Here is a 17,373-nt window from a genome sequence, read left to right as displayed (position 1 = left end):
AAAGTTACCAGCGACATGCTTATTTTTGTATTCTCTTGCACAACAACATCCCACTGCCACATCTCGGAGAAGGAAAACTCTAGGAGAAGGAAACCTCCACTGCCTTGCTGCCATACACATCTGTGAGAAAGGCTTGGGGAGTAAACCTTGAGGAAGAATCCATACCCGCTGCCTTGTGAAACATCTTTAGGAGAAGAAAAGACTAAGGAGTAAACCCTACACAAATCTGGAGTACAGTCCCTAAGACAGTAGGATGACGCCTTGTACACCTCTTTCCTTCCATGGATTTAGCCTTGTAGCCAAGCTATAGTGTGCAGTGCCTTTTTTGACATGAATATGTACCACTGAGTGCTGGGACCCTCCTGTTTCTTTGAGTTGTGAAGGAGAAGCAAATCAAGACTGATCTATGAGAAAATGAATCTCTTGTTTACTTGGTTATGGATCAGGCTGCTCTTCTGGTCTGGGTGTGATAGGTTTCTGGAAGTGATATAGGGTGGTATTCAACTAAGTTCTAATCTGATTAGAACCTTTGATGTTTACGGACCTAACTTTGTCCTGATAATTAATTTCAGTGGGTCTGTTCTGAGTAATTCACAGTGCTGGAAAAATCCTCAGTCACAGAAATCCTGAGTTTTCTGGAGAAATCTATCTATCTATCATCTATCTATCATCTATCTATCTATCATCTATCTATCTATCATCTATCATCTATCTATCTGTCTGTCTGTGTACCAATTGATTAATTGCAGATTACCAGTAATATTATTTTTAAAAATAATTCCCTTTGTCTGTTTAGGTCATCAAAGAATTTAAGTTCCCTGGGTCAGAAAGTACCTTGAAGCTTACATTTGAAGATGGCCCAAGCACAATGAATTCAGTCTGGGGCCTGGTTTGCACAACATGCAAGGCCATGCAAAAGTGTGAGCTCTTAGAGAGGATTTTGCAGCCACTTTAGTCCTTTTTGCTGCTACACCACACTGAGCAAAGCAGCCAAAGTCTGGCTTAGAGTGTTGTGGAAACCAGGCTAAAGTCAGCCGCACCAAGCATGACTCAAACACAAAAGCATAGCAAAAGCACATAAATTATGCTACCCCTTTACTGACCTTCACATGACTCTCCACTTGGTGAAAACATGCCATTATCATGGTAGCCATCCCTGCACTCACAGTGGTACCATCCAGGGAGGTTAATACAGGTGGCCCGGCTGTCGCACTGAACAAAGCCATCTGAACATTCATCAATGTCTGTTCATCAAACAGAAAAGGGAAAACAGCAACAAGACTGTAACATAAAGTAGCATAAGCTGCTGTTTGTGGACACACAATAGAAACTGATGCATTCATGATCAGGATATATGAATGTTTCTAAGCAGAAGTGTTTAAACTCCATATCCTAGTATGCAATAAATCTAATAGGAACTGGAACTTCACAAGCCTTCTTGAAAAAAAATGTGAAATGAAAAATAAATGAGAACCACAAACAAAACAACATTAAATTATACTCTGTATTGTTTAAACATTTCTAATTCATTCAATGAAGACAAATGATAAACAGACTGCTTTGTGTTTCAACTGACCATGGCAAGCAGGGGAAAATATGATTCCAGCAATAGTTATATTTCTAGCCATTATCTCCTCCCGGCAATCCTTACACCAGGCTGCCTCATGTAAACCAGGATTATCTATTTCTGTAGAATGTCAAGACATTAAATCCTAACTCCCATTATATAGGAGCTAATGCTGCTGGGAATGACTGCAAAGACTGCTGATAGAAGAGAGAGGATAGTCCTAAACACATTTTTGAATATGAATCACACCATTTGATTCTTAATAATTAGAAGGCTTTTTGAGCTGTAACAAACAATTTTCCTGGACCTACACATTGTTTTCCCAGAGAATGCGAAAAGGTAGAACTTTCAAGCCACACAAGCGATTGTATCAAATCTCTGCAGATGCTGTTTAGTACTTCTCTGAGAAGTGGAACACAAAAAAAATAAAGAGAGAAGTAAAGCAAATCTATGTCTAGAGTTTGCTAAAGTAATAAAGAGTAAGTAGTGAACAGTTCTCTACAAATTAGTTCCAGAAATAGGAAGGACAGCAGCTAGTGCATTAAAAACCAAACAAACAAACAAAAACCCACATAGGAACAATTGATCCAGCTCTCTCAAAAAACCATAGTATTTCATTATAGCTTGGGGAAAATGCTTAATTTGAAATCTATCTTGTTTAGCAATATTGATATTCCCAGTTACGACAAACTAAGACTAGGGTTGGACCCCCTCCCAGTCTACATAATGCATAAATTGGGTAATTAATGAAGTAAATTGCATGCTACAATGTTGTGTACATAGGTTACCATCTACTCTGTGATATGACTTAAAATATATTCCCAGAGTTCATTTCCTTTTGTCAGTTATACACATTAGACCATTAAGCCTCCTTCTGGCTACCCTTTTATATTATTAAGCAGCAAATCCAAACCCAGCACTTTTACTTACAGCTTCTCACACCCTCCCTCCCAAATGTTTTTGCAGCTACAGAAGAAAATCTACACCAGACCTTCCAGTTCTGTAACGAATCCCTAGGTGCCAATAAAACAAACTATGCTTAGGAAACTAATTGCAAATTTAAGCCCAACTTCCCTTCTGCCTCTGCCTTTGCTTGCTCTTGGAAAGAAGTTGTAAGTGAGATATTGGGTAGCGGAGGGAGATGAGATGAAGATATCAATGAGAATTGTGTTGATTTGGAGGGAATGAACCTTTTTCTGTTGGCAGGAAGAATGCATTTGGACGTGCTATACAACACACAAGGAAAAATGAAAGCCTATCATCAGAAACCTCACTGTGTTCCTTGGAAATGATTGCTCTGATGCTTTCATGCCAACTACCACATATTGGCCATGTTGGACATCATAGTAGAACACGACTTATTGTGATGGGAATGAGCCTAGCTTCAGCCTGGCCTTGCATGTTTCCTCCTGCTCATCTGACACGTTGGATGCTATCAATGCCTGCTAGTACATATTGGCCAAATCTGAATGCCTTGAGAATCCATGGATTATCATGATGGGAACTAGCATAGCTTCCTCTGGTTTTGCAAACTCCTGACATGGTCACAAAGAGGAGTCTGGAAGTTTCGGCTACAATTTCTGATCAACCCCAGTTTGCCCTGTCAACACCACTTACGGTAACACACTGGTTAATTTTAACAATGACTTGTTTAAAACAAAACTTCAAGCCGTAATTTAGGAACAGACTGGTTTAAAACAAACCATAGTTAAAATTAACTAGTTTGGAGTTTGGATGTAACACTAAGTTGTGACTAATCAAAACTGAAAGCAAAAACTTCCAGTTTCTTTCCTACAACTAAATTGGAGAAGTGTGGTAAAACTGCTGGTGAGTCCAGGGAGAGGCTAAGGTTCACATCACAATAAACCATAGTTTATCATGATGTCTGAACTAAGCCATTGAATTAAAGGCCACAGAGGCTGTCATACAGAATTCTTGATGGTTTAGGAATAGGGAAAATCTCCAAGCCAAAACCATTAAAATGTTGAATGCAGTCTTTGTTGCAAAGGGAGGTAAGGAGAGAGTTTGCATTTAGAATTATAGCCACTACTTAGCAACATGCATTCAAAATAGACTGAAAGACAGATTTCTCTCTTACTGAGAGATTGGATTCATTTACTGAGAACAACAGGAAAGAAAACACACAAGTTAGGTCAAAGGTGTATTAATGAATTAAACAAATTTTTTACTCCTCTCTTCAGAACAACACTGTGACACTGTAAATTTCCTAATTATGAACAGAGCATCATAGTTAGAGGCATTATGCATTTTTATAAGCACTCTTACTGATTATTCAAAAGTGTGGGGCGGGGGGGGGGGGACAACTCTTGATTGACATGTCAGTATTGGTAAACTGACAGCCAAAATAACTATTCTGTATTTATTTTCCAAAAAAACGACAAACCAATATCACAAGAAATATTACTTCGGATGACATGCTTTTACATATGCCAATAAAGAAAGAAATACTCTCCTCTCATTTCCTTATGTCAGAATGCAAAGTTGTTGAATGGAGCTGTGTAGGACTGTCTGCCATTAATATGCTGATGGAAGAATTCTGCTGGTCTCTAGGAAATGACAGATTGTCTGCTAACAACCAATTCCGCTGAAAATGCCTGCACTCAGTCAGTGCTGAATAGTATTCTATTACCCTCTAAACTAGGTCTAAAGCTGCGGCTGCAGCCCATCCCTTTAGGCAAGGGATGGGCAACCTTTGTTTCTGCCAAGGTCTGCATGTCCTCAGGGATAATCTGTAGGTGGAGACCAACCAAACATGCCAACAATCGCTGGAGGGAAAACCAATGATGGGTGGAGCCAGGGTTTTTTTCCCAGCTGGAACCCTGTGGCAGTTCTTTAGCATGTGTTGCAAAGGTTTTATTTGTTCAATTTCTACCCCACCCTTCATCACACAGGGATTCCAGGGCAGGTTCCACACTAAAAACCATAGCATACAATGCATATGTAAGATAACAAACAAAACGAAAATTCTCAGCTCTTGTCTCCAATGTTGTTTAAAATCCAGGAGACATTGCCAGGGGACACTGATCTGGAGGTTTTGACACAGCTTTATTTCGCCTTCTTCTCAACTCCAGATGTAGCAGTGGATTAGCTAAACATGTTGAATAAAAAATAATCATGCAAAGTGGGTAATGTGGGTACCCCTTGTCCTAATTCATGCAAACATTTGTGTGATTTGTTTATTCATTTTGTTTCACCACCTTTCCTCCAAGGAACTCAAGGTAGATCAGGCTAAGAATGATAAGCGCAGGGTCATCCAGTGACCTTCATAGCTGACTCTCCAGACCTAGATGAACTGTCTAATCCAGGTTTTCTCAACCTTGGGTTCCCAGATGTTGCTGGTCTACAACTCCCATCATCCCTGACCACTGGTCTTGCTAGCTAGGAACGATGGGGGTTGTACTCTAACAACATCTGGGGGTCCAAGATTGAGAAAGGCTGGCTAACCACTATATCATACTGGTTCTCTTTGCTGATGCTAACATCACTGTACCCCAGAAAAACAGAAGACTCACGAGTTTTGAGTAGCACACCAGTAATTTGACAATAGTACAATAGTACACTATGCTTAGTATTAGTCTGAGCTATTACTCTTTGTGTGGAATATTCTTCCTTTCCTTTTCCAGTGGATTTATATTGTGATGTGATTTGATGGTTAATTAGTGGCTCACTGAAAAGTTTTGCTTATCTAGCAGCTCTGAGCTCTGAGAAGAAGTGACACTCCTAATGAAGGCCAATTTAACACTGAACAGGTTAAACATTAGAAAGCTGACTCTAACATAGGAATATATGCCTTTGCGATCTAGGGGAAAAAAACCAGTGAAGACCAATGTGACACAATGAGGTATTGTGCAAAGTATGTGCTTTCTTCACAGGAAGATAGTGACTTTTAAAAGCAATGACAAATCTTGATGCTGCTGGGAAGCCAATTTACAGCAAGAGGCATGAAAAATCTGTCTAGCTCATTACCTGACTATCCTATGGAGCCTCTATTAGTTGGCACTGCATAAGATTATTACTCAATAATTGTGATCAAATGGATCCCATGCCTATTTAATAGCCATGCCATTTAATGACAGTTTAAGGCAGGCATGTTTTCAGACACTCGCAATTGTACATAATTAAATGTGAAGCTGGCCTTCCCAACTCAACTTGTGCCAGATTCTTTTTAGCGGTCCAAAGCAAAGGAGTTTCAGTGGGTTTCTTCTCACCAAATGTGTGCTCTCACTTTTAATCTCAGGTCATTCCCAATTAATCACCAGGAGCCATTTTCTTCACTTTTTACACAACAGCTTCTGGCCAGCAACAAAAATGTCTCCCATTGGGTCTCTTGATTAGCTCTGGGGCAAAACTGCAAAGAGCAGTTGCTAGGAAACCACTGAGATGCCCTGCTGCATTCCCCTGTCAGCCAATTTCAAGTTTTATTGGGACAAGGATGGACTCCAACTCCCATCATTCCTGACTATTGGCCATATTGCCTGGGACTGATTAGAACTGGAGTCCAACAACACTTGAAGCACCACAAGTTCCTATTGCAACTTGACATAAAGTTACATCCATCTGTTAGATCATGTAATAGCTTTTTAATAATAATAATAATAATAATAATAATAATAATAATAATAATGGCCTTGTATTGTTAGTTATCAGACTATTAATGTTTCTCTTCATCAAGGAAAAAAATTCCACAAGCCAGCCAAATACTTCTCCTTCTTTTTAATCATTCTACCAGTGGGTTTTATTATGCTGAAGTTTAAATAAGATTTTCATAATACATTTCCATAGCAATCTTGATTTCACACACCTGTCCTATCACTTTCTATGCTTTCCTTTATAAGCTGTTAGATTCCATTGTTTATTTTTGTTTTCCTTGAATGAAAGCATGTTTCAATAAAGAAGCAAAACACAAGTCACTCTCAATGAAATAGCATTTCCATGTATCTGAAAATTATGGACAATTGCAAATGGGCAACTGCATTTATTGGTCTGAAAACTGAAAACCTTTGCTTTTTTTTACTCATCCCAAACACAGATGTAGAGATGGTGAGTAGCATTTGCTGTGGGAAGTTTGACCTTTATTTACTTAGAAGAATGTGGTGCCAAGATTAACCTTTTAAAACAATAATTTAACATAGCTCTCTGGACTCCCAAAGTTGAGTTTTGATCAGCTGTAAATTGCAGAAGACCTTTATCCCCAAGATAGTACATGGCAATGGCAATAGATTTTGATGTAAAGGCTCCCTAAGGCTACAAGAAGCAGTTTTATTGCAGTAGCCCTTTAGAAGACTTGCAGTTCCAAAGGCCACTGCTGTTTAAGTACATCAATAAGTAAGGGGGTAGGGCAGAGAGAAGAAAAATATTCTGATGCTGCTACTGCAAGCATCCCTGCTTGCAGGTAAACAAAGAGGATGTGGTTGGTCATTTTAGGGGTGCAGAGCTGGTGAGTGGGTGTGCTTCATTTCCCAAGCCCCTTCCATTGGCTTAGGAAATTAGCACATTTGATGATGATGATGATGATGATAAATCAGATCATTTCTGGACCAGTATCGGGGACATCTGAGACAGTTACCAAGAGTACAATCCTAGGAGTGTAACCCTAATTCATTTTATTCAAAAGTAAGACCTTCTAAAATCAACGGGTGTTACTTCCTAGTAAGTGTGCATAAGACTGTGGTCATTGTTCACAGTTGGGAAGCAAGGCTGGGTTCTTATCCTAAAGAATCAGGAAGACCCAATTCTAACAGCAAGAGTTTGTTGAAAATGAATCAACTTAAGGGTCTTCAGGGAGACATGAGATATTTATACTAGTGTCTAGTATAACATTACCACTATAAATATCAGGGGGCATGCATTTGATTCTGATGAATCCCAAAACTTGAAAATAAAAATGGCAGTTTCAGAGAGATATGAGGCTCTCCTGAGATCAAGTGGGTATCCTTTGAGGTGTCCCAAACTGAATCAGGCTGCTTCTGAAGCATTTAGACTGCTTTGGAGGTCCCAGAGAACTTGGACAGGCTCAGACTGTGTTTTTCAAATAGTTACATTTTCCCATTTAAGGACAAGGGCAATTGTAGGAGGAAGATGAGAGGTGAAGTTTTTTGACTGTCAACTCTAGCTTCTAAACAGAGAATATCTTTTCCAGGACTCTCCATTTTATTGTAAATGACAGTGGCCTGGGAAAGGATGCAGAAGGAATGAATTTGCTCATTGTCAATTGGACAGAAAACAAGCCTAGGAAGAACCACGAACTGTTTTCTTATTCCTTATACCCACATGAATGCTTCTGAAATTTCACTGGCTTCTTTATCAAGAGCACCTAGAATCATAGAATCATAGAATCATAGAGTTGGAAGAGACCACAAGGGCCATTGAGTCCAACCCCCTGCCAAGCAGGAAACACCATCAGAGCACTCCTGACATATGGTTGTCAAGCCTCTGCTTAAAGACCTCCAAAGTAGGAGACTCCACCACACTCCTTGGCAGCAAATTCCACTGTCAAACAGCTCTTACTGTCAGGAAGTTCTTCCTAATGTTTAGGTGGAATCTTCTTTCTTGTAGTTTGGCTCCATTGCTCCGTGTCCGCTTCTCTGGAGCAGCAGAAAACAACCTTTCTCCCTCCTCTATGTGACATCCTTTTATATATTTGAACATGGCTATCATATCACCCCTTAACCTCCTCTTCTCCAGGCTAAACATGCCCAGCTCCCTTAGCCGTTCCTCATAAGGCATCGTTTCCAGACCTTTGACCATTTTGGTTGCCCTCCTCTGGACACGTTCCAGTTTGTCAGTGTCCTTCTTGAATTGTGGTGCCCAGAACTGGACACAGTACTCCAGGTGAGGTCTGACCAGAGCAGAATACAGAGCACCTCTTTGATGTTTGTTGTTTTCTTGAAAATTGCCCACAAAACAACAGTAAATCACAAGGCGATAAGAATGGCTGGCTGGATCAGGCTAATGGGCCAACAACTCCAGCCTCCCATAGTGAGCAACCAGATGCCTGGTTCACAAGAAGAAAACAAGCACAACTTCCCTCTCTTTCTCCACTTGTGATTCTCAGCAACTGCCATTCAGATACATGCTTTCTCCAACAGTGGAGGCAGAACATATTCGTCATGGCCAATCCTTTTCAACAACTCAAAATGGTAAAGGCTGCACTTTACCCCTGCACCTGCCCTTCTGAAATTTAGCAGTATTCACCCCCACAGGAGGGGCTCAGAGTCCCTTCAATTTTCATGCAATTCTGCCAGGAAAAAAAGTTATATGGACTCTGCTTTCTCTTCTAAATGAGAAAAGTGACCAGCAAAAATGCCCCTACAAATATTTGTCTGAAATTTGGCAGGCTTTATATCCACTCCACAGGGGCTACTAAGCACACAAATTCCATCGAATGTCACCAAAAGTTAACGGCATTAAAACTGCTTTATTGTTTCCCCATGACAGTGAATGTGGAGACACAAAGCTTCACAGGTTCTCATTCAAACCTGAGGTGAAGCAGATGTCCTCAGAAGCAAATCAGGCTTACTTCCAAGCAGCTGAATTGGGAGTGCAAGCAAAATTTCATGCTTACTGCATACCCCCTAATAATTAGATGTGCTTTACCAAAAGGTTTGATCAAAAAAGGAGGGAAGGGAAAGAACAGGAAATAGAATGGAAAATAGCATGCCCTAATCCACTTCAAAAATGCAGGTATGACATCCCTGATATATATTTTTTCAGACAAACAAATTCCACACTCTTGATAATTACTGAATTTCAGAAAAATGTAAGTCATTTGATGCATTCAGGTTTGATAGGAGAAGGAGGGAAATGGATTACTTATTCACAGGCATGCATAATGTTTTGCCACAGATGTGAAAAGTAAACTTTTTGGCCTTAATAATCCTAAATTTGATTGTTAAATCCTTTCAAAATCAAGAAAATAAACGACTTACAACCAACAGGCTCCATGCATTGCAATGTTACTAACTTTAGTTGAACCAGGGACTTCTTTTGTGAGCTGACCCTTTCAGCTACAAATCTATATGTTGACCATCAATGTCTACTTCAGATTAGTAGGGTTGTAAGAAGTATCTCAAAGCTGCTTTTGGTACACCTATCTTGAGCATTTCCATATCTACTAGCAAGACCAAACCTACCTGAAAAAAAAATCCATCAATATCTTCTTGGCTCTCTTTGTTAAACTTTTGGGAATGGATATAAAAGGTTTTATTTTAATGCTGCAAGGCCTACCGGTGTTTTATATTCAACAAACAAAAAGAGCATGCAGTACAGTTTTAGCATACTTGAGCACACCACAGTCCTCAGTCACATATTTTATTTGAGATTCTGCATGGATCTTAGACCCCATTTGGGAGACATAACAGCCTGGAAGTATTTTGATATATGACAGCTATTTCCATGTTTAAACAAGCTATCAGTCTTTTGGTTTCCTATACTGCCATAGCACAACAACACATAGCATAAGCATCCTGCAGAGGAACAGAAATAGATAAAGCAAGCAAGGTTCCATTTTACCAACTGATGTGGTCTGGCTCAACAGTAAAAGGTGCCCGAACTATCACATTTTGTATCAAGGTAATTCACTATTTTAAAAGCCAAAACACAGTTAATAGGATAAAACTAGGTTTTTACTTGGTGCCAGATTGGCAACATCTTAGACAACAAGCATTTCTATGGAGGACATTGCATACCTAGAATATGTTATAACTAATAAATGCTCAGTAATTACTCATTTGTGGGGGGGGGGGGACTGGCCCGGTGTATGACAAATTTGCCCTCTGAAGAGTAGTGGATATTCTGCTCCTGTAATGCTGAAAGCGAGAACCCAGCAAAAATGTTACATGAATTATCTTAAAGTATTAATCTCTCACAAAGAGGAGGAAATTGGTTACAGCAAATCCATTTCCGAACTGTTTCAACAGGTTGAATTAATGCAGTTCTTCAGTGCAATATTTCTGCTGTCATGTTGTGTGAAAGAGCAAACTTATTTCTACGACACATCAGGGCTTTTTGTAGCCTTGCAAGAGCATGGCTGTGGTATTTTGTGTTTTTTTTAAAGTACCCTGTCCATGGAAAACTAATTTAGTTCCATTAATGAGAAGGAAGCAAAATGTGATTGAGAATGTAGTATGGAATTATAGTTCATTAATTCTTCAAGTATGTAATTTCCCACACTCCTGATCCCCCATTGATTTTTCTGCACACCCCTATAAGTCCTGCTAAATGCCAGTGAAAAGAAATTCAGTCCTGTTGTTATTTCATGTGTGGCAGCGGCAGTGCTCCAAAATTAGATAGAAACATTATGAAAGGTGTGGGGTTTTTTTTCAGTGAATGCTTCACCATGTGGCCTTGTTAACATTTCTTTGTTGTCAGAAATTGATCAATCACAGACCCTACCGACAACCGAGGCTACGATAGTTTCTCATTAGGCAGCCAATAGCATCAAAAGATATGACACTTGTAACAATTGAAGATGATAATTCATAGCACCTAATTAGGCATGATGAATTGAGTGCATGCTTGAATACTTTAAAAAGGGGAAATATATTTTCTGTCTACTGGGATGTGTGCCTTTGGCTATGTCACTGCCCATTAAAGAGACAGGCTAATTGAAAATACTGTATTACTATATTTAGATACTGACTCAGACAGAATCTTTAGGTCCATCTACTTTCTGTGCCTCTCTCTTAACTCATTCTCTAAATTTAAACTGGTTTTCCTATGACCTTCATAGTTTGGAAATATATGAAAAATTGAAAATTGATGATGATGATGCATCTAACTCCCTGATAGTATCAGAAAGAGTATTTTCAGCTGCACACTTTAAAAAGGGTAAACAGAATGTCATCAGGAATCTTTCCTATTTCCATTCCTTCTGTTCCTTAGGCTTCAATCCAGGGGCAACTTGCTAGGGAGTGAGTCCAAGTGAGCAAAATGAAGCTTACCTCCAAGATGATAGATAGATAGATAGATAGATAGATAGATGGATAGATAGATGGATGGATCCCACCCATCTGACTGCATTGCCCCAGCCACTATGGGCAGCTTCCAACCAATATAAAAGCACAGTAAGACTTCAAACATTAAAAAGTTCCTTATATAGGGCTGCCTTCAGATGTATTCTAAAAGCCACACAGTTGTTTATCTCCTTGACATCTGATGGGAGGGCATTCCACAGGATGGGCACCACTATTGAGAAGGCTCTCTGCATGGTTCCCTATAATCTCACTTCTCACAGTGAGGGAAATGCCAAAAGGCTGTGGAAGCTGAACCTCTGTGTCTGGGCTAAACCATGCGGGTGGAGATGCTCCTTCAGGTATACATAGCCAAGGCTGTCATTACAATATATTTACTCTTTAACTTAAATCCTTTTCAAACAACTATCCATCAATCAATTTCTGCACGTATATTAAATTAACATTTCCAAAACCTGAAGATAACCCTTGGTCGTTATGGAGTTATACAGAGGTGGGACCTGTCGCACATGGCTTACCATGGCTTAGGATGAAAAGTAAAATCTGGATATATGTAGTCCAAGCTCCTAGCCTTGTCATGATGTTGCACATGCCTAGTGCTTGAGTTCATGGATGTATAGGCACCAGCCTTGCAAGGCCAATGAAATGCACCTTCCCATCTGCCCAATGGAAGGCAGGTGTATGGAACGGCTTTCTGTCCCTTATGCATGTGATCTGCAACAACTGCAATCCTTCAAAGAAATACACATTCACAAACTTTCTTCTCTTTTCTGGACCAGGATTTAAGCCTGATAACAGTAGCATTTACCTGTTGCTGATTAATTGTACCATGTTGCTCTTTTCATATGGATAATGTATTGTTCTTTTAGTTTGGATTCACCTGCCCATGGGAAAGCATACATTTTGTGAATCTATTTAAAACAATGCTTTAGTGATAATACAGGCTTGGGCCGAAAGTAGGCCATATGTATATTGTACTAAATATGAACACTGTTGCCACCTCTAAAATGAACACAGGGAAAGGGATAATAAAAGGGTGGGGGGAATTGGCTGTTGTCATTATTCACTTTATTTCCTATAATAATATAATGGACCATAATTCATAAAGGAAAGAGCTTGGAGTGAGTAATGAAGGTCATTCTTTATTCTCTTCATATGTGGAAAGAAATTATATTTATAATGTATTGCTGAAACTTCCTTTTCATGTTTTATTTATGCCACACTATAAATTTAAGAACTAAGGATTTGATCCAGTCCACCCAAGCATAGCACCTCTGCAATGAAAGACTGCTGTAAGAAATAATAGAGTTCTGTTTTCCCTCTCTCCTTAGCCTTGTGTAGGGTTACACACATTTGTGACAGAGAATGGGAGGTCTTCCTCTATCCCTGCCCCCAACCCACCTCCTCACATGTCTTGACAGATCAAAGGGGACTGACTCAACATGATAAGGTAGTGATGACAGTCTCTCCTGGCCACTCCTCTATACATTAGCATTGTATCCTGAAGCAAACAGAATTAAACCTTTCCATTTCAAAGATCTCCTAGTAAAACCAAAGCAAGATAAATATTCAGGAAATCCCCAAATTATTTTGTTATTAATGCAGCACACAATCAGTGTTCAGGGTGCTTTATGGAAAATAAACACGAAGGCAGAATCCTACCACCCCTTGGAGCTTGCAATCTGCAATTCAACACAATGGATTTATTTATTTATTGCATTTATGAATTGCTCTTCCTCCCAAGGGAGTCCAGAAAAAAAATGTATAATAATAAGGAAAACCCCAAAATAAAACACAACATCAAACCAGATATAGTTATAAGAACCATATATAAGCAGGCAATACAGCAAGGGGGTGGGTATATAGGACCTTGAAGTATCAGGTGCAATCCTATGCACACTTACCTGGGAATATGTCTCGTTTAACCCAGTGTACATAAGAATGCACTGAATTATTCTATGTTCATTTCAATTCCACATACTGAAGTTTAGTTAAGAGGATGGAGAAAAGCTTTGAAGGATGAAGAGCTTGTGGTGACACTGTGGGTAAAGAGGATACCAGTGTAGGGATTAAAGACGGGGCTGCATGTCATCTTAGTAATAAGAAGGAAGGTGAACCTTTCTGGGTAGCAGATTTGTGAATGGAGATGTAATAGCGATAAAGAAATAATGAAAGGCTAGAGAGGAGAAGGTTGCAGTGGCCAAGTCAGGAGACAACCCAAGCTGCAACACGCATTCATTTTCTTTGTAGAGGCTGCTGCTCTACAAAGCTTCCATTTTGGTCACACAAATTGGTCCTTTGTGGTACTATACCCAGAGACCCGCAAATCAACTTGCCAGCTCACCGAGGCCAGTCCCCTTGGCTGTCTAGTAAGTAGGATTCTTTTTGGCAGAGTTTGTCGAAGGTAATCTCTTCAATGAGCAACAGTGGAGACTCTTGCTGTTTCTTGCCTTCTACACCCCCTAACGCAAATGAGTGAAGAAATAATAGCTAGCTAACAAACCAAGACAATATTTGTGAACTTCTATTGCATAGCTGTCAACTTACAGATTTGAAAATAAGGGACCAGCAGCCTTGAAAATAAGGGACCAGCAGCCAAAATAAGGGACCTGCAGCCTCACCTGTTCCAGGCACTCCAGTCTTCCTGTCCTCCTGAAGTCTGGTCAAACTCATGCTGGTAGCTTCAAGAACACTGTCCAACCAACTTTGTAACCAGATGTTCAACTGAATAGAATCTGAATCACATGCACCACAAGGCCTATGCAGCCTCAACTTAAGATGGCTCCCTGGCCTGGCTTTGCACTGCAAAGTTTGCAGCAGCACATGCAACAAAATGGCGTCCAGCATTCAAAAAACCCCTCAGCTTGCATTAACTAGCCACACACAATGCATGCAAGCTCCACCCCCAGTCGTTCTTAGACTTCTTATTGGGTGAGCAACACAGCCAAGCAACACAGTTGGAGCCTCCCTCCTCCCTGGCCAGCAGGGAGGGAGGGAGAGGAGCTGCTTCCTTTGAAATTTAAGGGACATCATTTAAGGGACATTTAAGGGACATCCATCAATAAGGGACAGCAGCGGGACATGGCGCTGGAATAAGGGACTGTCCCTTCAAATAAGGGACACTTGACAGCTATGTTCTATTGACACATGTTTAGCAACATGTTAACACTGTTGTTGTAAAAGAAGGCTTTATTTTTTCCAAGGAGATACGAAGGCAATTATCAAAATACACAATTATTATTCCTCTTTCCTGTAGAAGTGCAGGGGATCCCTTGACTAAAATATAAAATAAAAGCAGCAAATAAAAGAAAGAGAACCTTAGTCTGAGCAGAGACTAAGCAATTTTCTTCTTCCTTTCACACTCCTCAAAGTGCTTTATGAGCTGCATGATTAACTTGACAGGAAAATTCTATTTTGTATAACATTTAAGTTGCTAGGAAGAAATGAACCACAATGCATTTCTTTATGGCATAAAAGGAGCTAGGGAAATTGACCCCAGTCTGACTTATTAAATCCTGGCACACTTCTTACTTAGCGAAAAGTACAAACTTTAATGGTGACCTATTTTATCTTTATATCTGTAGAAACAGACATTCATCCTGAATACCAATTAAAGGAGGGCAAAAGATTGATTTATGGAAATAGGGCTAGGATGCACACAGAATGTAAAATATCACTGAGTTATATTCTCTCTTTCTTTAGATTGTATCTACTGTATACTTCAGAAAGTTGTTTGCTCAATATGCCATAACCAAACTTTAAATAATGGTTCCTGACATCACAGAGCTGGTTTTTGTCTAAGACTGGATACAATTGGAGTCCATTTTGAATCAAGATGGTGGGCTGAACCTTTCAAAACTGCTCTGACTTTTGGGTTTCTTAGAATTCCCAGTAGTGATGTATGGAAGTGAGAGCTGAACCATAAAGAAGGCTGATCGACGAACAATTGATGCTTTTGAATTATGGTGCTGGAGGAGACTCTTGAGAGTCCCATGGACTGCAAGAAGATCAAACCTATCCATTCTTAAGGAAATCAGCCCTGAGTGCTCACTGGAAGGACAGATCCTGAAGCTGAGGCTCCAATACTTTGGCTACCTCATGAGAAGAGAAGACTCCCTGGAAAAGACCCTGATGTTGGGAAAGATGGAGGGCACAAGGAGAAGGGGACGACAGAGGACGAGATGGTTGGACAGTGTTCTCGAAGCTACCAGCATGAGTTTGACCAAACTGTGGGAGGCAGTGGAAGACAGAAGTGCCTGGCGTGCTCTGGTCCATGGGGTCATGAAGAGTCGGACACGACTAAACGACTAAACAACAACAACAACAATTCCTGAGCAGTTCCAGGTACAAGGCTGATATATCTACATATTTGTTGAGGGCTGATCAGCAACCTATCGGGAACCATAGATTTCACTTCCTTTTCAGTGAGTGAATCTGTTTGTTGCCTTGCCAGAGATGAAGCACGAATAGGCAAGTTCTTGTCCTTCTGCTACCTGCCTACCCATTCAGTGGTATGGGCAAAGGAAGAAACAAAAAGAAACCAGAGAAGGGAAAATGAAGCGTTACTTCTCTCCTGAGAGTTGAGGAAAAACGTGGACAAACTTTCTTGATTAGAATTTGGTTAGGGTCACCTGGAGTCCTATATAATTGCTCAGACCAAATCCAGTTAGCGATCTTACAAATCAAGTGGGTATGGGTTCATTGTGACTACTGTTATCTGAACACAGCAGTATATCTGAAGTGCTAAATACTCCAGCAGCTTTAGCAGTATCAGCACACTTAACAAGCTTTGTGGCAGCTTTGACAATAAATTATATTCTGAGTAGTAGTAAAACTATTTTTCTAAGAAACCATGAGTACCAGAATTAAAAGGATTTTATGCAAGCCTCCCCTAGGAACAGTCATAATCTAAATCTTTCTATTATCATGGCCAGTGCACCTGAACAAATTAATTTAAAGTTGCAGTGAAGAGCAGCAGTCATACATGCAAAATGTTTAGCTTCCACAGAATGTGACACGTAACTCTAGAGAGATCTAATCTATAGCAATTACCTGGGCAAGCCTCTAACCTGAGTTGAATTTAAATCTTCCAAACCTCAGGTATGCAAATGAAGTTATAAAACAGAGAAATGATGTATTATTGGTCATGAAGCTCACTGGGTGACCTTGGACTAGTCACTGCCTCACAATCTCACCTGCCTCACAGGGTTGTTGTGGGAGATTAAATAAGAAGGAAGATAATCATAAACGCCACCTTGAGATCCTTAGAAGCCTTACCATCAGCTGAGTGACACCGCTGGATACCACCCAAAGCAAAACAAACCTATATGCATTATTTGCCCCCAAGTAATGTTTGAAAATAGCCCCATCCATTTGCAGAGAAAGATGTATTCTTTCTAGATGAAACTGTTACTACAATGGCAGTTTCTACCTAAGAACAACAGGATTATTTTTCACTTCTCAGGTGGACCATTGCTGTTTAGAGCTTGATAACATCACACACAGACCTGACAGCTGCTTGAAAATCTTTTTGATAGAACTTGATTATCCTGTATCTCTTTATAGCATCTTCCTTTCAGATGTTTTGTACAAATACTGTTTAGCTTATGACTGAACAGGTAAGATTGTTCACAACAAAGACTGGACTACACTGAAGTTTGAATACATTCCTTGGCATTAGAATGACAACCAAAGAAAGATCATGGGAGGCAATTCTGACAGAACGCAAGGCAATTTTCAGATTTTAGCCAAAATGCTAAACTTCTAATTTCATTTTTCAATCAGAGATCATATATATATATAAAGCTTTCTGCT

General features: G+C 39.9%; 1 protein-coding gene across 2 annotated transcripts in view; it reads right to left on the bottom strand.

The window, feature by feature from the left end:
* NELL2 (neural EGFL like 2) overlaps window positions 1-17,373 on the bottom strand; it is a 117,540-nt gene that overhangs the window by 13,307 nt on the left and 86,860 nt on the right. Inside the window, exon 16 of one of the 2 annotated variants that reach the window (XM_081211551.1) lies at window positions 1,104-1,244. The exons of the other annotated variant lie outside the window; for it this stretch is intronic. Within the exon in view, the coding sequence (XP_081067677.1) occupies window positions 1,104-1,244 (141 nt within the window). The remainder of the gene's footprint in view (window positions 1-1,103; window positions 1,245-17,373) is intronic. 2 annotated transcript variants of the gene reach the window in all.

Source organism: Podarcis bocagei (genome assembly GCF_964188305.1).
Source record: "Podarcis bocagei genome assembly, chromosome: 10".
NCBI lineage: Eukaryota > Metazoa > Chordata > Lepidosauria > Squamata > Lacertidae > Podarcis > Podarcis bocagei.
This window is presented reverse-complemented; position numbering and strand designations above follow the sequence as displayed.